The sequence below is a fragment of the Capsella rubella genome, unplaced genomic scaffold (assembly GCF_000375325.1).
Source record: "Capsella rubella cultivar Monte Gargano unplaced genomic scaffold, Caprub1_0 scaffold_2, whole genome shotgun sequence".
Lineage (NCBI taxonomy): Eukaryota > Viridiplantae > Streptophyta > Magnoliopsida > Brassicales > Brassicaceae > Capsella > Capsella rubella.
The window spans coordinates 1,479,164-1,501,793 of record NW_006238922.1 but is presented as its reverse complement, the minus strand read 5'-3'; the positions used below and the strand labels follow the sequence as shown (position 1 = coordinate 1,501,793).

Here is a 22,630-nt window from a genome sequence, read left to right as displayed (position 1 = left end):
ATATTACATTTAAAAATAAATAAAAAAGAAAACAAATTTTAACCATTCTTTTACAAACCCAAACCAAAATACAATTTTGTTTATTCACAAAATCTAAACTCTAACCACAATTTTATCAACCCAAACCGAAATATAATTTCATCTAATTACAAAATCTAAACCCTAAACACTATTTTTTCAATACAAACCGAAATATATTTTCGTTTAATTACAAAATCTAAACCCTCACCACTATTTTGTCAATCCAAACCAAAATATAATTTCGTTTAATTACAAAATTTAAACCCTATTCACTAATTTGTTTCCCTAATCAACCCAAACCGAAATATATTTTCTTAATAAAAATTATACAGAATTTGTTTCCTTAATTTGCTTTATTTTTTATTTTAATTTTGATTTACTTTTTTAAAATAAAAATGACGTGGCATATTATTGTATTTTGATTGACTAATTAAAAAGGGTTGAACAAGAGTGGTTAAACCTAGGGTGAACAAGAGTGGTTCAACCTAGGGGTGAACCCAAATATATATTTTTTATAATGTACACTATAAATAAATAAAATTTGCTGGTCCTAAATCGGACCAGTGTAAAAGTTAACAAAACTTGATAAGATAATAAGATAATAATTTTTTTTAAATCTCCATGTAAACTATAGTCCCAATAATATTATAAATTAATATTAATGTATGGTTTTATTTTTTTGTAAAAATAATATTTCTCCTAGATCTTATCTCTATAAAACTTTTATGTTATATTTTAAACTATAATCTTGCAATATACTCCACATTCCACAACAAATCATAAAAATAACCAAAAGTTACTATATGTTTTCAATTTTGAATATGCATCATATTTGTTTTTTAATTTTATAAGATGTTAAATATATAACAATTGAGGTTACTAATTATAAATTTAAATTTATGTATATCATTTATGTAAGTGAATTTATCATTTATATTTGGGACAATTTTAAAAATACTCCTTTAGGAGATCACCTTTTTAAAAATACCACAGTGGAAAGAACATTTTTAAAAATGCTTCCGTTTTAGTGTAAAAAGACAATTGTACCCTTAATGATTTAACCTAATTTATATATATGCTCTCTACCTTATCAGCAAAATCTTCTGTCTCTATCGCTCGCTTCTCTCTGATGTCTTCTTCGTCGATATCTTCTCTCTCAAACTCTTCTTCTTCGATCTCTTCGATCTGGATCTCTTCTTTTTGATCACTTCTAATACATTGTCAAAAAAGTTTCCTATATCTAAAATTCAATTTCAAATATAAAAGTTATAATATTTAAGAGATTAATCTTCTTTTTGTAAATTTGTCCCAATTTAAATTTTCAAAATTTTAACAATTAAAAATATCAATTTAAATATATAATTATTAACTTGGACTATAAAATAATAAATATTAATTTTTATATAAATGAATATAACTATAAATTAATAAAATACCTTAGTCACAACATTATCAATTTATAGAGGTTTTACTGTTATTTTTCCTAAGTATTGGTAGAGATGAGGTGAAATTCAAGGGGATATAAAATTACAAAGATACAAATATATACTCCATGAGCTGTCCAAAATCAAAATGTTGGCCCATAAATTATATCAGATTCTAGATTTAGTAAATGTATTAGCACTTGTTTTGATTTTATTGTATTAGCAAATGTTTAGTAAATTATATGCACGTATGACGCATCTAAAAAATCCCAAGATGGTTTTATATCTCTCATTACATATTCTTCGAGTTTTCACATCATCATCATCATTATCATCATCATTTGAGATATTTTCTCTTGCCGTGTTCTTTTGATTTTACTTGATTTTACTTTTTTTTTTGGTAACCAAAAGAAATTTAAAAACACAGACATTGAAGCTGAGAACATCCCAAAGAATGTCGAGGTTTAGTAAATTTTCATAGCTTACTATTCTTCAAAGTATATCTCAAAATTGATTTGGACTCTAGTGGATGTTCATATGGAGCAATGTTGGTAAGTTGTATCCTAGGAGTAGGACAACTTGTGGCATGGAACACAATTCTGAAAAAGCAAGAGCCACACAGATTAAATTAGATCAGAACAGTATTTTCAAAAACTCTTCTTTGATATATATAAATCTGTTTACAATGAGTTTTTCCCTAAACAATTTTCTAATCTCTCAAAAACTTCTTTCTAAGATCACACTTGATCGTAGAAACTCTCGAAGAAACTCTATGCACTCGATAATAAGATAATATTATTTTTTGTGAAATCCCTATAATAATTTTTTTTTAAAACAAAATTTCTCCTAAATCTCATCTCTATATTTTATTTGATGTTATATTTTAAAATATAATCTTGCAATATACTCCACAACAAGTCATAAAAATAACTAAATTTGTTTTTTATGTTTTCAGTTTTTAATATGCATCATATTTGTTTTTGTTTTTATAAGATGCTAAAATATAACAATTGAAGTTAATAATCATAAATTTAAATTTCTGTATATCATTTGTATAAGTGAATTTATCAATAATCTTTCTAATACACTGTCACAAAAACTTTCCTAAATACAAAATTTAATTTCAAACTATTAAAATTATAATATTTATGAGACTAATCTTATTTTTGTAAATTTTTCCCAATTTAAATTTTCCAAAAAGTTTAACAATTAAAAATATCACTATAAAATAATTATTATTAATTTACACTATAAAATAATAATAATTAATCTATAGATAAATTAATATCACTATATAAATAAATAAAATACCTTAGTCCCAGCATTATTAATTTATAGAGGTTTTATATTTATTCTAAGTTTTGTAGAGATGAGGTCAAATTCAAGGGGATATAAGATTGCAAAGATACAAATACATATTCCATGAGCTGTCCAAAATGTTGGCCCATAAATTATATCAAACTCTAGATTTAGTAAAGGTATTAGTACTTGTTTTGATTTCTCTTGTACGTGGCTGGGACGTTTAATAAAACATAGGATCACTAGTTGTATGGTATTTTAATATTAGTGAAAGAAATGTGGAAAACATGTAAATATTGTAATTTATAAAACATTTATATGCACGTATGAATTGAAGCATCTAAAAAAAATCCCAAATTGAGGTCTAAAAAAAAAAAAAATCCTAAATTGGTTTTAGGATATCATTACATATTGTTCGAGTTCTCACATTTGTTGTTTTCCTTTCAAATTTTTTTTTTGTACCCAAAAGAAAGTAAAAAACATGGACATTGAAGCTGAGAACATCCGAAAGAATGTCGAGGTTTGATAAATTTTCACATTTCATACCTTACTATATATTTTCCAAAGTATATTTGAAAACTGATTTGGACTCTAATGGATGCTAATATGACTAGGCTAAGTTTGGAGCAATGGTGGTATGTTGTATCCTAGGAGTAGGACAACTTGTGGCATGGAACACAATCCTCACCATTTCTGATTATTACTACCAAGTCTTCCCTGTAAGTATGTCTATCTTCCTTATGATGTTCTACATTTGCCGTTGTATTGTGTTTTAACATTTTCTTTTTATGTTCTTTTATTTTCCGTCGTGTGATTTAATGGATTAATAGGAGTATCATCCTTCGAGAGTTCTTACTTTGGTTTACCAACCATTTGTCCTTGGAACTATATGCATCATAGTTTTCATGGGAAAAACAAACAAAAACCAAATTCGGATTATGATCGGTTATACGATTTTCTTTTTCGGCACTCTTCTTTTAATTATTGTGAGTATTTTTTCTCTATGTGTACAAGTCATTCGTTAAACCTCCTGATATAATTTTTATACAACCACATTATTGTCTATTTATGTATAGTTTTAATCATGTAGTTGGATTTGGTAACCAAAGGAGCAGGGGGTTTTTCCGCGTACATGGTTTTATGTTCGATTGTTGCATGTTTTGGAATAGCTAATGCTCATGTTGAAGGTGCCATGGTCGGAGAGCTATCTTTCATGTGCCCCGAATTTATTCAGGTTTTTATTCTTCTAAATTTGATAAAGCCACAAAAGTTCATTATTTGTAAGATTTATAAATGTTTGCTTTAGTCATTCGTCGTGGGTTTAGGCATTGCCGGGGCAATAACATCTGCATTGAGGCTTCTTACCAAAGCGTTATTCGATAAATCTCCCAACGGTCTTCGAAAAGGCGCTTGTATGTTACTCTATCTACTTGAACTTTTTTCTCTGTCAATGCCATGTATGTGTTCACATACAAACTTTTTAATGGTTCTATATCAACTAATTTCAAATCATGATTTGCAGTGCTATTCTTGGTATTTTCGACATTGATCGAGTTCATTTGCATTGTTCTCTACTTATACATTTTTCCAAAACTACCAGTAGTTAAGTATTACTATGCAAAGGCCGAATCAATTCATCGAGAAACAGAAGAGAAAAAAACCAGTCGGTTAAGTAACAAAGAGTTGCTCTATCAAAACAAGGACCTTGCAGTCAATCTTTTCCTCATCTATGCCTTGACATTGTCGATATTTCCTGGATTTTTGTATGAAAACACCGGAAAACATAAGCTCGGTTCATGGTATAATATAGTCTTGACAAATCTTTTTTCTTCTATCATAATATTGGTTTATATATAATGTATATATCCATGCTTGACTTCATTATTTCGTTACGTTCTCTCTATTTCCTAACATATAGGTACGCTCTTGTACTTGTTGCTTCATATAATGGGTGGGATGCTTTCTCAAGATATATTCCTCTTATCGAACACCTAAAACTCAAATCAGCGAAATGGATCACCGCGTGCGTGCTTATGCGGTTCTTGTTTGTCCCGGCTTTTTACTTCACCGCGAAAAATGCTGATCAAGGTTGGATGATCTCATTAACATCCTTTTTAGGATTAACTAACGGCTATCTAACAGCATGCGTTATGGCTTTCACACCTAAAAGTAACTACAATGTAAGTTATCGTTTGATCAAGATGTGACTATTCATGTCTTTAGTTTTAAAGATTCTACTTCGCACAAGTGCATGAGTCTTGTAATATTGATTTATGATCATACTCCTCTACTAAATTATATTGCAATCCATTTTATTAAGGTGAATTCAGTTACTTAGCTGATATATTGACATTTTATTTTATACTATTCACAGGCTTTGGAGACGAATGCATTGGGGAATTTGCTGGTAGCTTTTATGTTAGGAGGGGTATTTGCAGGTGTTTGCCTCGGTTGGCTTTGGCTAATAGGCACCAATAGTTCCTTTTAGTGAGATTCAATATTTTAATTTAAGCCATCACAAGGATCATATTTTTCTATGTAGTAAACAAAATTTATGAATCAATTCGATCTAACTTCAGTATAATGAGAATATTCATGTAAAATTGTGGTTTTATTGCTTTAGGTTATTTTCTTTAATTCTTTAGGGTAGGTCAATATGATCATGCGGTGATTTCGTTACTGTCGTTGATGATTCTCTTCAACTTTAGGTTTGGATTTTCTTGTTTAGGCCAATAATTTTTATATTAATTAATTGGTTTAGTTTCATTTCTAAAATTAGAGTATATTCTTCAAATAAATCTTAATTATAAAATAAATAAAAATAAAAAACACTCCTTTTTAATTCTCGTTAATCTTCCCATTTATTAAATGCATGTTTATTATCCAATCAATTTTTGTTAGAAGATTTGTTTTAAATTCCTATAAATCTAGAGAATCCAGTTTTATGTGTTACATATTCCTTTTTGTTTTTACAAAGTAGAGTCCAAATACTATTTTAACGATGATTTTCTTTTATGATCTCAAAAGTTCAATAATAAAATAAAATATTTTCTATATATTAATAGACACATTACTTTTGATTATCTACATACCCAAAAAAAAAAAAAAGCCAGAATCAAAGAAAACTTCAGAGAGAAAAAAGATTGAACAGATCAACGATGATGAATCTTCTTCGTTCGATCTAAGTTTGCTCAAAGAAGCTATCAACAACGCAAGTGAGAAGAACCATATTCTTGAGGAAACCATTACTGTCCCGACAAAGAAGAAAGATACGTTCGATCTAAAATCATTGTCACATGCATTACCTTGTGTGAAACGTAAGTGTGATAGAAAGAGACTACGTTCTATGAGGAGGAAACGTCTCATATCAATGGCGGCAAAGACTAAGCAGTGTCTCAGAACACAGGCGGAGATGGAAGCTATGAAGCAACAACACTTGCTAAGGTTTCGTATGTTAAAAGAAGAATTTTTATCTAAAATAAGCACATTTGGGTTTTATTTAGGTTAAGTTCTTTTGTATTTTTTTGCTTTTGTATTTTTTCATGGTTAAGGCGGCGATTATGCTGACTATTTTTCTTTATTTATTGGGTTTAGGGTTTTATTTTATTTTATTTATCCTGCTTAAGTTATTTTCTTCTTGTTGTTGATTTGTCTTTTTAAAATTCTAGGATTAATGTATATACATCTTGATTAAAAACAATATAGTTGATGGATTGTCATTGTTTAGATTCGTGATTTTCTTTGTTTAGGATAAATTCTTAACTAACTGATCTTGTTTAATTTCTAGATTATAAAATTATATATGAGATAATATTTGCTTAAATTATAGATAATTTTGCCAATTAACTAAAATGCAATTAAAAGAAGAAGATTTATATGGACTAGAGCTAAATTACGATTATAAAATGAAATATGAAAAATAATTTGGTTAGATACTAGATAGTTTTCTCATTAATCAAATCTAATCAGTAAAGACGATTTGATGCTCGTTTATCTCCCAACAATGTTTTTGAAGATTTCAACAACTAAAAGAAAATTTTAATTTTGATTATCTCTACCAATTTTCTTAAGTAATAATGTTATCGGGCCAGTTTGGATCTAATACGGCCCAAAAAGGATTGCATCTTTTATAAAAGGACGCTTCACGTCTCTCTAACCTATTTGTGTGTTACTTTGTAATCACTCTCTCGACGAAACGATGAAGCCAGAATCAAAGAAAAGCTCCGAGAAAAGACAACTTGAGATCAACGATGATGGAAGTTCTACTTTTGATATGAGTTCACTCAAAGAGGCTACCAACAACAACAACAACAACAACAACAACAACAACAACAACAACAACAACGAAAGTGACAAGACTCTTCTTGTCTCAACCAAGAAGACAAACAACTCATGTGATCTGACTTCGATGTCACACGCATTACCCTCTTTGAACAATCCGTGTAATAAGCGGAAGCTTTTTAGCAGTAAACTTTTAGCGTTGAAGTTCGAACATGTCAAAAAATTAGTGGAGAAGGAAGCTATGAAGCAGCGATCAAAAACACTACTCACCATATGTGACAAACATTCATGTAAAAGTTGATTTAGGTTTGATCTGTTTTTATTGTTTAGTTGTTACTTTGTTCTCATTAATTACGATAATTGTTTTAGGGTTTGGGGTTTGTGTTAATTTTTTTTTCGGTAGGATTGTATTAAATTTGTATATGATCCGTTTTAATTTCTAGAGTTAATCAACTATTCACGAAAAGTAATAACTTAAAATGTGGATAAAACAAAAACCTCTAGAGTTGTTGAATGGAAAATGTTTCAGTATAATTAAAATATGGGATTATAATATTACAAATTTTATATTTAGAAATAATCTTCTAGAATTAAATTAAAGATATATATTCCTTCCTTTATCAGATATATTTTTTAATATATTTTAGCAGAGATTTTCTCAATTACATATATTTTGCTTCTCTTGTTTTTGTCAACGAATCCTATTCGGATAACTACTGTTACGATTCACGAATCAGATAAATCCACTGATTTCGCAAATCAAGGAATCTTTTTTTTTTTTATAATAATTATCATATAAATTCTCGCATTGTCTTTAGGTTTTGGGGTTTAAACACACTTCTGCTTACATCGTTTTGCTGCCAACTTTGACTAAGCATCTCTCAGAAGGTGAGTGTTCTTTCTTTCTTTCTGATTCATGAATATTATTCATCTTAAATCAACAATTCACCTTCAATGTTATATACTCGAAAACTGGTCAAGAAATAAGCCTTTTTCAAAAAAAAAAAAAACAAGAAATCGATTCAAAAAGTTATACATAGGTAATAAACCCTAAGAGGATGTTGAATTGTTCTTTGTATCAAGAATTGCTAATTACCGAATGTAAATTTTATATATGAAGTGTTGTTTTAAAGATTCTGAAAATTTACAGGATCTGTGATTGCCCGATGAGTAATCCTGAGGATGTACCAAGCAGGCTCGAGGTCAGTGTACAGTTTCATATTAACTCATCGATCATTCATATATTAATCTATTAGTTACATATTAATTATCATGTACTAGTGTATATGCAACTCTTTTGAAATTTAAATTGATGATGATGATGATGATGAACAGGGAAAGAATGTAGCACGAGTTGTGTGTTGTTTCCTTGGAGTAGGGAGTCTTGTGGCATGGAATGCAATGCTGACCATCACTGATTACTATTATCAAGTTTTCCCGGTATGAATCTAAGCAATTCTTTCGGTATTAAGACAAATCGATTTAGTCCATGTATATGATCATGCTTTAATTCTATTATGTTATGTTTTGTTTTGTGTTTTCTTGGTTTATTGACAACAGAAGTACCATCCTTCGAGGGTACTAACAATAGTTTACCAATTGTTTGCGAATGTGTTTATCATAACACTTGCTTATAAAGAATCTAAGCTCAATACTCGACTTCGTAACATTCTCGGGTACAGCATTTACGCCGCTAGCACCTTTTGTCTCATCATTGTAAGTACTCTCAGTTGTTGTATATTTGATTCTTTCTTTTGTTATTATAACAATATGAAGAAGTGATGTTGATTTGATTCGGTTTGGTGAAGCTGGATCTTGCTTCGCATGGTAGTGGAAGCGTATTAGCATATGTGGTGTTGTGTTTGATCGTTGCTCTTTTCGGGCTCGCTGATGCTTTTGTACAAGGTGCAATGGTTGGAGATTTATCCTTCATGAGCCCCGACTTCATCCAGGTTTGAACCTTTTTTTTTTCTTGCTTTATTTTTTTGCAATGGTTATAGTCTTATAGACGTTATACCTTAATGTTGTTAAAATGTATGATTATTCATAAGGCGTTCATGGGGGGTTTAGGCATAGCTGGAGCTCTAACCTCAGGATTAAGGCTTATTACAAAAGCAATATTCGACAAGTCGCATGATGGTCTTCGAAAAGGCGCTTGTAATGTCTCTGCTACATATATTTTGTTAAATATTATACAAATTAACAAAACTAATTTTAATCATCATTCATATGTGCTTCTTTTGTTTTTTTGTCTCTCTAGTGTTGTTCATAGGAATAGCAACATTGATAGAGTTAGCATGTGTCTTTCTATACACATTAGTCTTCGCTAAGCTCCCTATCGTGAAATACTACCGTGCCAAGGCTGGAAAAGAAGGGGCCAAAACCGTTTATGCGGATTTGGTCGCAGCTGGCCTCCAAGAGCAAGCTGAACAGGTATTTTTCGGTTTTATTTTGATCAAAACTGTGTTTCTTTTATTCAGCTAATGAAGCTCTCTTTTAAATTTTGGCCATTATAAAAGATTCAACATATGGACGAGTCCAAGATCCAAAAACTAACCAAGAAGCAGTTACTACGAGAAAACATAGATCTTGGAATCAATCTATTCTTGGTTTACATTGTGACGTTATCGATTTTCCCGGGATTTCTCTACGAGAACACAGGAGAACATCGATTAGGCGATTGGTATGCATCATTAACATAAACAATCCATTCCTCACTGATAGTATGTTCACATTAAAAAAAAAAACTATATATATGTTTTGATGTGTTGAAAGGTACACACCAGTTCTAGTAGCCATGTTCAACGTGTTGGATGCGATATCGAGGTTCATTCCCTCGATCAAACGGTTAGCAATGGAGTCGAGGAAATGGATCACGGTCTGCGTTGTGGCACGTTTCTTGCTCGTCCCGGCCTTTTACTTTACCGCTAAATACGCTGATCAAGGATGGATGCTTTTCCTCACCTCTTTCTTGGGGTTGACTAACGGCTATTTAACCGTTTGCATCTTCAGCACTGCCCCAAAGGGTTACAATGTAAGTCACTTCTTACAATAGTCTATCTCGGTTTTGATACCGGGCTATGTTAACTTGGTTCAATCAAATGTGTGTGTATAGGGTCCTGAAGCAAATGCATTAGGAAATATCATGTGCGTGTTTCTATTGGGAGGGATCTTCGCTGGAGTTTGTTTAGGTTGGCTTTGGCTCATTGGCAACGATTCGTTTTAGATACAAAATAACTTAGCTGATTGCAGTATTTGTTGAATATTATTTTTACTTTTTGCTGTGCCAAGTGCACAATTATTTAATTCAACTCATTGATTTTAATGTGTTTTTTGAGAGATTAATTACTAACGCTTTTGTTTAAAATTTTATTTCAAATGTAACTATAGTGGGATTGATTATTTACAAAAGTTCAGGTGGATTCATTTCAACTATAACTTTTTTTATGAACCAAAATAAGATTGTATGTAATATTGAAGATACAATTGCATGTTTTGTTTTTAAAATGTCGAGGAAAATTTATTGTTCGAATAATTTTTGAAATTGGAGATTATTAACCGATATATACAGCAAAAATTACAAATTCTCTGTTTTCAGAATGATGAAGAACATCAATAAAGAAAATAAGCAAAAGAGAAAAAGAAGATAAACAAAAATGAACTCTTTACTTTCGTTTTCCTCTAAAATATATGTTTCTGTTCTCCAAATCCTAAGACAAGAAAACAAAATGTGGCTCTCAATGTTAAATGAGGGGTAAAAAAGAATAAAGATTGAACCTTTTCAATCTAGGGAGCCATCAGTCCATCGATCGTGTAAGAAAGTGACTTCATCCAATCCGTTTTCAGCAGCATTGTTTGTAGGGTGTGCATCACATCGTATCCCGGATCAAGTTTTCGTTGCCAACCCTGTGAAAACGCAGAAGATTTAAGCGCAAACCTCGATGTTGTTAAGATTTTGAAGCAAACTTGAAACATCAAGAGACTGTGAAGCAGTGATTAAATCAGATATCTAGCTTAAGTTCACAGATTGATATAGTCCTTAAGGCGACTGCTTTTGTATTCGATCGAGTTCTTGGTGGTTTAACGGAATGGTAAGAGATTTAAACTCACCTCGAGAACTAATGTTGTAAACATCACTGTGGACACATTGCCGTCGATATTAACTCTATGACGTCTCATTTTCTCGAATAGTTCGTGCATACAATCAGCTGGATGTACTAAATCTCCTTCCTCTGTTCCCCAGAATGTAAATGCTTCTTCTACTTCCTGTCAAAATATGTATGTATAAACACCAAGAAAAATAAAGAAACATTAAAGGATGTAAGAAAAAGCACAGAAACGTCACCTTGATAAAGGCCTGTGGATTAGGACAATTCTGTTGTTTAGATAATTTAAGGGTTTGTTCTGCAGCAGTCCGGCCATCTCTGCGTGCAACTGCCTTGAAAAATCCTAGTAGGTTATCTCGGTCAATTTTTGAGAGTTCTGCAGTCATTCCCACATCTAGAAAAATGATGTGTGGCTTCCTCGATCTGAAAAGCCCTCTTCGAGTATTGTTTGGCCGGACAAGAATATTTCCTGGATGCATATCAGCGTGAATGAAGTTGTCGACCTGAAAAACAAGAATCCAAGAAACTTTAAGTTGTAAGTTGCCGAAATGAATAAAAAGAAACAAGTGAAGAAAGAGGAAGAACCAGGAGCATCTTCAAGAGAGCATGAGTTCCGATATGAGCTACTTTTGCCTTAAGCCTTTCATGTCCTTCTGAGCCATCGACATAACGAGCCACACTCTCCCCGTGCTCATATGTCTCAACCAAAACAGCGGGATGTATAAGTGGATAGATGGGCTTGGGAAAAGAGACATCTTTCCATCCACGGAAGTTATATATAAACCGACTCAAATGAGAAGCTTCCCTTGAGAGATCAACTTGGGACAACATGTAGACACTAAACTGTTGCACACACTCGTCCAATCTAAGCCAATTCAACCCCGGAATAAAAGTAGTTAGCTTTGCCACAAAATTAATTATCACAAAATCTCGCTTCATTGTTTGCTCAACACTAGGATGTCTAACTTTAACAGCAACTTCCGAGGATTTCACCTTTTGTCCTGGATACTGAATTTTCAAGGAAGCTCGGTGTACTTGAGCTATACTCCCAGATGCCACAGGCGCCTCATCAAATTCCTCAAATATCTCAGAGAGTTTACGGCCAAATGCACTTTCGATTGACTTTTTGGTGAACGCGAAACTGTGCTCAGGAGCATTACTGTGAAGCTTTGAAAGCTGCAAACACAAATCCTTGTTAAACCGATCAGGTCGTGTGGCAATCCATTGGCCAAATTTGATAAAAGCAGGACCTGCTCTTTCCAGAGTTCGATGGAGGATCTCATACTGTAGCTTTCTATAACGAGGCCCGCACGCATATTCTAACAACGCCATTACGACATTTGGAGAAAACAAAATTGCTAAATAGAGAGCTCTTCCTATCAGAACAACACCTTTGACCGCAGAAATCAATAAAGACGAGATAACGATGGGGAAGTTTAACGAACTCCTACAAGGAGAAATGCTTGAAGGAGAATAGACCACAGGACTAGGAGTCACCCTTTGCGCATATGCCACTTGTCTATAACCAAGAGCCAAGAAACCGGGTAACAACAAGTGCGAACGGGCTAAAGACAAGCTGAACGCTTGAGCAATCTGAGTTATCCGAGTTAAGTTCCAATTACGATTCAAAGTTACTCTATAAAGAAGCCTTTCCCAAGAGGCTTGAGCATGTTGCTTAACTACATTGCTTGCAGATGCAACCGAATAGCTCCTCCGGGCAAGATTCTGATTACCTAAAAACCTTCCTTTAACATTACGAAGAAGACCCAATGTGTGATGTTCATTACTCTGAATTCTGAACTGTGGCAACCTTACAGAAACCCTAATAGCTGTTCTACTATTCTGTTTCGACAATAGAGTTCTGCTAACCAATTTAGAGATCAAAAACCTGCAGCCAAAACCAAAACCACCCAAAGAAGGATCTAATCAAAACGACGACTTTGGAGAAAAGATCACGACTTTATGAACAAAGACTCGATTTTTAAAACCTACGAATCAATCTAAGCAATCTCCGGTTAAGAGGGTAGTCAAAACTAATCGGAGTAGGAACCATGAATATGAGAATCGAGACGAACCTTGTTATAAAGGTCATGGCGAGAGTAAACACGCGGAAGTTTGGTTTTTTCGTATGATTTTCAAACCGTTGAACTTAGGGAGCATTATATCATCGATTATTGAGTTGGTGTGGATTTTAATTAGGGCAGAGCAAGTTCTTCTTCGCTCGCCGGAAAAAGAAGGTTCTGGGTTTTAGGAGCTGAAGAAGAAAAGATACGGCGAGAGAGAGACAAGTCAGTGATTTGGGGCGGAGAGTAGTGGGGCCTGCATAGAAAACCTCGTGGGCTTCACGCAAAAATTTTATTTATTTATCGGCCTTTTATTTAAATTTAGTTTTCAAAAATTATTATTATTATTTTATTTTATTTTTTAACTTCTCATTTATTTTCTATAAAAACTGAAGAAACTTGTTCCCCGAATCAATTGACACTGAAAGTAATAAATATTTTCCTAATAGGATTTTATTGAATTTGAAAGAATTTAGAAGCATAATTTTATGAGCGCTTTTTGATTGCCGGATTTTGAGATCTTTGTTATTTTTTTTTTTTTTAGAGATTGGCTTTATTTATCATACGAAGTGGTAGATGTTATTTCTGATTTAGCTGTGGGCATGCATGATAAATCGCATTCGCAGGTGTTTCAGAAGGAGAGATTGTTTTGTTCTTTTAGTTCTTTCTTGTCTTTTAAGGGGTTTTGCCTAGTAAGCTCTGCTTATTAAGGAGTTGTCCTCTTTCGTTTATGTTTGACATTATTTGCTTTGTATTTTTAGTTTAGTTCATTTGGTCTCTCTTTGTTAGAGCGTAGATTGCAAGAATTTTATTTGTTCCTCCGACAATATTTTCGGAGACTTTAAGTTGTGTGTTGGCTTAAGTGTCCTTTGTTTGGACGTTAGCAATTCTATTCTGGTTCCAAAACAAATTTGTAATAAAAATTCAAATTTACCAAAAAAAAAAAAAAAAAAATTCAAGTTGACCAAAAAAATATTTGTAAAAAAATTAGATCCTCAAAATAGTTTTTTACTTTATTTAACAAATTAGTCCTTTTACTGTCACATTTAGCACACATTAGTCCCTTACTTTCTTATTTAGACAATAGTCCCATTTTTAGCACATTTTTAAAAGGTAAGATTCTCAAAATACTTAGTTGTTCAAGAAAAATATTCTCAAAATACTTTTGTCCTTTACCTTTGTAATGAAATAAAACAAAACTTTTAATATAATAAATCCAAGTCAAAGCAATGCAACGAATAAAAGATTAACAAGAGAGAAGTCACACACAACAAATGTTTTGGTAAAGGAAAATAAGAAGAAAAAGAAAATAGAATAGTCTTCGAGTACTCCAATCTGAAAGCTCATTTGTTTCAAGAAGCTGATGAATCTATCTTTCTCTCGAGACATTCAGGATAACTGAAAGGGTACTCTATGACAGGCTTATCATCACACAGCCTTTGACTCGCCATCCCATACGCATATCCTAAGGCAACCCCGACCGGAACGGCTACAGCATTCCCAACCTGAATGTACCTGTAATGTAACAAACATCAATCAAAGTTCATTGTCAAAATCACTAAAACACACAGCTCAAGAATGCAACATGAAACGAAGACTCTTAAGGACTTACTTTTGCTTATCAGGGCCATGTAGCCTATAGCAATCAGGAAATCCTTGTATTCTTGCATTTTCGCGGACCGAGAGGACTCGGTCTTGGATCGGGTGAAGTATACGCTGTATAAAACACGTTTCAAAACACCGAGAAACTCAGTACCAAGAATATAGATATTAAAATGTGCATATAGAAAGAAAGTCCAACAAAACCTGGTTGTGAGGTTCTGCTCTTGTCACGACCGTGTTAACAATCTCATCCCACCACAAACGACCAAATGGCCTGCGTTTTCATATGATATATATATATAGATGATCAGATTTAACGAGTATAAAGGTCATTTTAAAGTGAGTTAAGGTAACATATCGTTAGCAGAACATTACTTTTTAGATTTTCCATCTCTATACTTGATGGCATATATAGGTACCTGGGGCAAACGACATAACTTGTCATCATGACAAAAACCAAATAGATCATAAGTTTGGGGAGATGGATTTGTATTGTGTACCAGAGGCTTTCCAGAGTCCAACATTATTTTCTCATCAGAAGGGTCACGTACTCATCAAAATTTATTCCCAACAAGTCTGTGTAGTGGGCACCCTGTGACCAATAAGAATTGTACAAATGATATCACAACTCATGACCCAGTTCGTTCGTTATCAACATCCTCTGTTCGTTGCACGTTTAGTTAGGTTATCTCGTGAGCGGACAGTTTAGTTACCGTTGTGATAACAGTAACAAAATCTCTCATTGATTTCCTTAAAACTCAAATTTTAATATGACCGTTGTGATTCATATTTCCTTTTCTTTTAAAACCTCTTAATTAATTAATTTGCTTTTATATTAAAATTCTCTCTCTCTCTCAACTTAACGCTTTTTCCCTGATGGAGAAATCAAAATTCTCTTTTTCTCACTTCTTCTTCTTCCTTCTTCTTCTAAACCCTTAAACCAAAAATAAACCAATCTCTTTAGTTCGTTCTCTTATCGAAGCACAAAGTCGATCCCTCTTCTCCTTCGATTCTCTGATTTATCGTCGCTGAAAAAGGTTCTATCTTCAGCTTTCTTCTCCTCGATTTGTTGTTGCGAGATTCGGCTTCGATGATCGAGAGATACAAAACAGGGCGATCAAACGGTGATGAGTTTGGGTAAACGGTGGTGATCGAGGCTTTTGACTCCTCTTCTTCTGGTTCCTCGTGGCGGTGCTCTTGCTTCTTCTTCTTCTTCTTCCCTTCAAGGTACCGCTCTATCTCTTCTTGTTACTCAGACTTGGAATTTTCCTTATGGTCTTGGTTCTTGTTGATCTCTCTGGTGTCTTAGGGCGTTAGTTAACCTTTTTATCCAATTTTAGGGGTTTATTAATTGGATTAAACATATCGATTCTTCCAAGAACGCCATTGGACTAAAGCTTACAATGTTATCCTCATTTCCTCTTTGTTAACTCACTCTGTAAGCTTTAGATTACACTGTGTCTTTATGTGACTTCTTTTTGATGCAGTTTCAGTTCCTGAAATCAGAGCAACGGATCATTCAAGGTAGAGAGCCTATGTGTAACTCCAACTATGTCTGTCAAGAAAAGGGTGATTCCTCTAAGTTACGTTTTGGCCAACTCAAGGAACTGTTCTGAAGCGGGTAGACTTTGCTACAGTATCTTGGTGGGGAGGTTGAAACTTACCAATGTATTCGATTCTGGAGAATGCTCCATTTTATAATATGGGATATGCTCATTCAATAGGTATGAACTTTGTGTTAATTGGGTTTTCAAGGAAAGATCTCCATTTTGTGAAAACTGCAGGCATATGCTCAATTTGTGGACCTATTAGCTTGAACTTTCTACAAACCAAAGACTTCTTCTGTGGAGTTTGGAGCTAATGAGGTGATTCTCATTACCAATAGTTTTAACCATTCCTTAAAAAGCTTAATTCATGCTTTTGATTTGGGACATGTTAGCTTGAATTTTGTTTGGTGTTTTTTATCAGGCTGGTTTAGTTTTCTCGGAATGACTATGTTCCTGATGGTATAACGAAAGTGAGACTGCCCAGATTTTATAAATACCCCATGCTCATATTCATCAAGCTGAAAAATGCATGGTCTCGAGGTAATCAAACTTATCTGTCTCAATGTCCTTGTCCCTTTGAATGAAATAAATCGTCTATTGTTGTTCTCTTGGTTTTTGATTTTGGTTATATTGTCTTTGAAGGTCATTGATGTTCTCTAGCTATTACCATGAAGATTTGATCGAGGACTTCCTCACAATTTTCCAAGGATCATGTAACATCATCATTACTACATTTATAACCGAGATATATGTATTCTTTCAATAACCAAAGGTATACTGCTTTACTGATTTGATTTGCGAGTTTCATTGCATTGTTTTGATAAATTACTACTGAGCTCATGTTGCTTCCCGACCACATATAATTATTACATGTCTGCAACATAGAGAATTGAATCTCAAAGTCATATATGCTTATACGATTTTGGATTGATGCAAACGCAAGCCATTTTGTCTACTTTTTAGTTCATCAATCATGTTAGCCTTGTGATCACGTATTATTATTCCTATCTTTGTTTTGTAACAGTGTGCACACTCTCAATGAGAAGATTTGTGGTATGCTCTCTTTGCTTCTGGTTCTGTTTTTAGTGTACTTGAGCTTCGTTACAAATTGAAAAACTGAATGTTTTGCTGTGTTGTCCATTTCATTATAGCTGGTTATATGAGTTTGAGTTTAGTTCTCTTAGATAAGGGTATTGTAGTTTATGTGCTGTGGAATGCATTATGCATTTGCAGTTTTATGTGTTTGATACCGGAAGCATCTTGGCAGGAAGCCATCAATGTTGCTGCAAAAGACTGGGGTCTTCAGTGCCTTCGTTATGAGATCAGTGAGTTAATTTTTTGTTGAGTCTTTGCTGGTGTTTGCTGGATCTAATACATGTATATCCAGGGGATATCATGCCTCCTAATGGAGTAAGAGTTGCTATGGAAATGCAAGCTGAAGCTGTAGAAAGAGAGCCCAGATTCTCGAGTCTGCAGGTATCCTTAATAGTTTATGTTCTGGGATTGAAACTATGTGCATGCTACTGCACATTTCGTTCAAATTCCTTGGTTAAAGCTACCAATTTCTCCTTTTTAATTTATTTACAATTAGAACACAATATAGATCCTGCTTAAATTGTTCCTCATAATCTGCTATACTAACTTTAACAGGAGAACGTCAAGCCCATATCAACAGAGCTGATGGTAAGAAAAGTTCTGTAATCTTGGAATCAGAAGCTGCACAGATGGACCAAGTCAAACGAACTCAAGGTTAGTATTTAGTAAGCATTTAAGTTTGGAAAACTTGAACTCGTATATTAATAACACGTGGAGCCATTCATCAGGTGAGGCCCAAGCAAATATTAGCTAAAGCAAAAGCAACTGGTGCAATGGAGGTGAGTTGTTTCTAAGCATGGTTTCCTGAAATTTGAGATTAATGAACTAACTTGATTACTTAGGTGTTAATACTGTTTTATTAGATTGTTAGTTAATACATAAGTGTTTATTGCTCTACTTAACCCTTGAAATATGAATGCATTATACCATCTAATTTGTTTTCCCATAAATGATTCTCTGTAGATTTTGAATAAAAATTTCAGTGGCTTATTGAAATAGTGTCAAATTATGAAATCTCGGATGTGTTTGTTTTGTATTATGTGTAGCTAAATTCGGGAACGGCCACTGTCTGAGCCGCCTCAGGATACTTGAGATATGGGAGATATCACAGCCTTGAAGGTATAACTTTTCTAACTTTTATTTTTAATTAAGAATAATAGATTTTCATATATTTTTATATCTTCTAAAATATACATAAAAGAAAATTTTTTTTTTTGATATATTCCATTCTATTTTTTCTGATTTTAAACTATTAAGATTTTTTTAATCAAATTTCAAGTAAACAGTTTTAGTTTTGAATAAATCAAAATGGTTTTTTTTTTTTTGGATTAAATCTAAGTGTTAAATTTAATTACGTTGAAAACAAAATGGGCCGAACATCCAGTCCCTTTGTGGTCCGTTAGAGTTGTATAAGTTCAACATGTTTTCGCGTATTGTAAATTTAACGCTTAGGTTTAAAAGCTTTTTTATCATGAAGATTTTTAAATAAGTTTTGATTTTTAACAACAACATCATTATACAAAATGTTTTTATATTAAAAAAAATATAAATGTTAAATTAAAATATGATGAAAACAAATAGGATAGGGCATTCAAAATCCCTTTGTTTAAGGTCTTTTTTGATAAAAAGTTTTAAAGTAAATTGTTTTGACTTTTTAAGTAAATTGTTTTGATTTTTTAACTAAATTTGTCATTATACACTATAGTTTGGTGTATAAGTTTGAGTTTAATGCTTCAACTCATTAAACTCATTAATACCCATATTTTCATGAGTTAGAATGGTTTGACATCCCTAGCTTCAAGTTTAAAGGGTTTCTACAATTATTTTTTGACTTCTAACCAAAAATTTTCATCATACAAAATATTTTGGAAAAATATCAAAATTTAGATTCGTTGAAATAGAATGGCAAACTTTTCATAGCTTACGATATTATATAACATGTGTTTCTTTGGTTTTATGGCATTCGTGAGAGTTGAAATCCACACGTTGGCAACTGACCCTTGTGAAAATTTTAAAATTAATTGAATGTATATGTAATAAAAAATTTGACCCTTACAAAATAAGATAATTGACCCATATGAAATTTTTGTCCAATGCTAATTGACCTTTGTGAAACTTTAAAACGTACAGGTCTTTAAGCTTATACATAATATTAAGCCCAATAATTTTTCTTTCAAATAAATATATTATTGTTAAGTCCATTTAATTTGTTTGTCTATTATTATTAACCTAAAAACAAAAACGGTTGTGCTAAAAAAAAAAAACTGTTTAGCTTCTTTTTCTTTTTTGCATTTTTCTATTTTTAGTTTGAAATTTTTTTTGACCCTGGTAAACAGTTTTTCTATCTCCGCCACTGAACGTTCAGGTTTACGAATTGGGGGATCTTATTGCTTGATAAAAACTTAGATTCCTCCGCAAACCAAATATGCGGTGAGCAGTACTTGCAAAGTGAATAGTTGCTCTCCTTTGGTCTCCGGACCATAGTTGCTCAAATAGGAACACTTGTCCGCGTTATTCGAATGTGAAGTTCACCGTCATTTAATTAGTCTGTGCAACTATGCGTTCGTCCGTTATGCTGTATCCATTTTCAGCTTGGTTATACCAAACTAAAGTTCGAATCGAATCGCGCATATCTTCCGTTTTCAGCTTGGTTAATGGGCCTTCAGCAAAAGACCCTTCCTGCCATAAGTGTAAGGTTGGATTGTTATCTACCAACAAAATTTGCTAGTTACTATATTGGAATGACAATTTCAAATCTCAATTTTGTGATATTGCTCTAACCGGTTACAAGTACTAAAAGACTTAGGTGATTAGATTGAAGAAGGACAATACCAAACTGTGCAGCCTCTAATCCTTGTAACTTGCAAGTTGTAAGCATCACAAATTCTGAATTTAAGCTTCTTTGTGTACCCTAGAATTACACTTTTGGAACTTGTGAAAACAATTGTCACTTGTATTGGATACATATGTTTGTTATACAGCTTTACTGATTAGACATTGTTTCCAAATTATACAGATAGAAAGGTGTGATCAGATCTAAGTTACGATTGCAGCTTTAACCACCCGTTAGGAGAAGAACCAAGCAAGAATCATGGGCATAGTAAAAGATTTTGCATTTTCTAATATCAGTCACAAGTTTTTCTCTCTTTTACCAATTCAAGACTCAAGCAATACATCAATACTATTTAGAAAGGATTTTCAAAAAAATTATTATTCTATTATTTTATCGAAATATGTCTAAAATTACACTAATCCCAACTTGAGACTGGAAAAATTTATTAATTTATAGAGAGTATTAATTTATAGAGGTTATTAATTTATAGAGGTTATACGGTACTTTCATTCCAATGATATTTTCGACCCAAAATCAAATATCTTTCTATTGATTTTAAATAAATATGAATATAAAATGGATACATTTTGATTCATGAAAGCAAACGAATAAAAAATAAATAAAAAACTCTTTGGAGGAAAATAAGCCGTGTGTCTTTGTGATTCTCCTCAAAAGCTTAACAATATATTTAGAATCAAAGATTTTTATTATTTTATATTTCTACAGATAAAAGGAATAAGGCTTTTTAAGCTTCAATCAAACAAAGCTTATAGCTGAAGATAAATAAGAACTTGTTATCACATAAAGCAAAAAAAAATAAAAATAAAGATGAAACTTGTTCGTCCTTTATTGTACATCTAAAAGACTAAATATTATGCCCATAATGTTTTCTTTTGCCTTTTATATTCATTTTACATTATGTATGATCCTCATTTCTTTTTGCGCATGGCATATATATTTTTGTCAAATTCTATTACAAATATTGATTCTAATCGTCTACAGTTGAAAGTCATTTTAAATTTCCAGGTAGGAGATAATTTGATTTGAAACATATTCGAGTTGATGATGCTTTCTTTCTCATCTAATATATATCCAAAATTCCAAACTAATTATGTAGCTTATGTTTTTTTTTTTTTTTTGGGCAAACAGTTATATATGTGTAGTTTATGTTCAATGATTGTTATTTGTTAGGTACAATTATATAGGAGCCACCAGATATATAGTTGTAGAGACAATGTTAGGCTACATTGTCTCTTTGTTGGTTAAGAAGAGAAGGCCACAGGATTCACAAACGTAGCGATTTAACTTAAACATACACGTAGGAAATTAAATGATGATTTCTTCTAAGAGAGTTTAATTAATCCACGACCATAGTAGTATAGTATAGTACTGCATGCTTTGCGTTGTCGAGCTCGAGAACACGAACTTTGGACAAAACGAAGGACCTTAAGTTATGTCCCGGCCGTAACACCGATCGATTTGTCTTCATAGAATTTTGAATACCAACATTTCTATGTTATGTTCCTATGCTTTGTTCTTTTAATTTGTTTAGACTTTGGAGAAAAAACCAACATTTTCCAGAAGGCACAACCCGAGGAAAAAAAAAAAAAACCTAGTGAAAACATACTACAATAGATTTACACATGCAAAAGTTTATTGAAGTTTAACAATAGGCTAATGCTAATCATGCATGCATGGGGCCTCTTGAGTATATTATCGAGATTGAGATCTTAGTAAGAATTAAATTCGTGCATATATTATGTGGCATTTGATAGATTAGACACACATACATGTTACATTAAGATATGAATAATCACTACAAAAAAACTGGTTGATTGCATCACTTAAATAGTATCACAAATATAAATGATATCATTTTAAATTATTTATTAATAAATGATGTAAAATATATAGTTTAGTATCAGTTATAATAATTGATGTGGTATTCAAATTATTTGACATCGATTCAACAAAATTGATATAATTTAATTTTAATTTGCATCACTACAAAAATATTTGATACAAAATATAAATTCACATCACGTAAAAAATGATACAAATTAAATATCAATTAAATAAATGATACAAAATTGATATCAATACTTAATTGATGCTAACTAACACATATTTGATTATATATATAAAAAAGAATTCATTAGCATAGATTTTTCTGTTTGGAATCAAGATTTTTTATTTTCAAATGTCGAACCTTGTTTTTTTTTGGGTTTAAATTATTCACTCTTTATAGGATTTATTAAAAATCTATATTCATGTATAAAAATTATTTTTATTTTTAATCTTAAACTGAAAATTCCTTTCCACACTACCCAAATCCACGATCTTTGTAACTACTCAAAAA

The 22,630-nt window shown here is 32.2% G+C and overlaps 4 protein-coding genes and 1 long non-coding RNA gene across 24 annotated transcripts; 3 read left to right on the top strand and 2 right to left on the bottom strand.

Moving 5' to 3' along the window:
- Positions 1-3,225: 3,225 nt before the first annotated feature.
- On the top strand, positions 3,226-5,232 carry LOC17895130 (equilibrative nucleotide transporter 3). The gene is made up of 8 exons (XM_023787466.1): positions 3,226-3,264; positions 3,359-3,463; positions 3,575-3,730; positions 3,835-3,978; positions 4,051-4,156; positions 4,267-4,543; positions 4,663-4,924; positions 5,119-5,232. Exons 1-8 carry the CDS (start codon positions 3,226-3,228, stop codon positions 5,230-5,232), a joined length of 1,203 nt encoding a protein of 400 aa, XP_023643234.1.
- A 2,615-nt stretch (positions 5,233-7,847) lies between these two features.
- LOC17896041 (equilibrative nucleotide transporter 7) lies at positions 7,848-10,412 on the top strand. Of its 2 annotated transcripts, none has more exons than XM_006300938.2 (10): positions 7,848-7,913; positions 8,176-8,227; positions 8,361-8,465; positions 8,586-8,741; positions 8,834-8,977; positions 9,077-9,182; positions 9,286-9,458; positions 9,545-9,708; positions 9,801-10,059; positions 10,141-10,412. In XM_006300938.2, the coding sequence occupies exons 2-10, from the start codon at positions 8,192-8,194 to the stop codon at positions 10,249-10,251; spliced, it is 1,254 nt and encodes a 417-aa protein (XP_006301000.1). In that variant the 5' UTR covers positions 7,848-7,913; positions 8,176-8,191; the 3' UTR covers positions 10,252-10,412. The 2 variants fall into 2 exon arrangements, with proteins under 2 accessions (XP_006301000.1, XP_023643773.1); XM_023788005.1 differs by lacking the exon at positions 7,848-7,913 and adding an exon at positions 8,047-8,065.
- Positions 10,413-10,676: 264 nt separating this feature from the next.
- LOC17894612 (probable serine/threonine-protein kinase abkC) lies at positions 10,677-13,422 on the bottom strand. Its single transcript, XM_006301945.2, has 5 exons — positions 13,207-13,422; positions 11,717-13,019; positions 11,371-11,634; positions 11,136-11,291; positions 10,677-10,931 (listed from the first exon to the last, which is right to left on the bottom strand). Exons 1-5 carry the CDS (start codon positions 13,221-13,223, stop codon positions 10,812-10,814), a joined length of 1,860 nt encoding a protein of 619 aa, XP_006302007.1. The 5' UTR covers positions 13,224-13,422; the 3' UTR covers positions 10,677-10,811.
- Positions 13,423-14,546: 1,124 nt separating this feature from the next.
- On the bottom strand, positions 14,547-15,320 carry LOC111831908 (putative DNA (cytosine-5)-methyltransferase CMT1). The gene is made up of 5 exons (XM_023787465.1): positions 15,297-15,320; positions 15,172-15,215; positions 15,001-15,070; positions 14,807-14,910; positions 14,547-14,709 (listed from the first exon to the last, which is right to left on the bottom strand). The coding sequence occupies exons 1-5, from the start codon at positions 15,318-15,320 to the stop codon at positions 14,547-14,549; spliced, it is 405 nt and encodes a 134-aa protein (XP_023643233.1).
- Positions 15,321-15,698: 378 nt separating this feature from the next.
- LOC17896499 lies at positions 15,699-20,701 on the top strand. Of its 19 annotated transcripts, none has more exons than XR_002835148.1 (12): positions 15,699-16,023; positions 16,284-16,661; positions 16,765-16,883; positions 16,986-17,115; positions 17,368-17,396; positions 17,615-17,668; positions 17,731-17,819; positions 17,994-18,092; positions 18,167-18,217; positions 18,485-18,557; positions 19,804-20,308; positions 20,455-20,701. It is a non-coding gene; the product is annotated as an uncharacterized LOC17896499 (long non-coding RNA). The 19 variants fall into 19 exon arrangements; XR_002835142.1 differs by having other exon boundaries at positions 17,611-17,668; XR_002835145.1 differs by having other exon boundaries at positions 16,284-16,440; positions 16,581-16,661; positions 17,368-17,819.
- Positions 20,702-22,630: the final 1,929 nt, after the last annotated feature.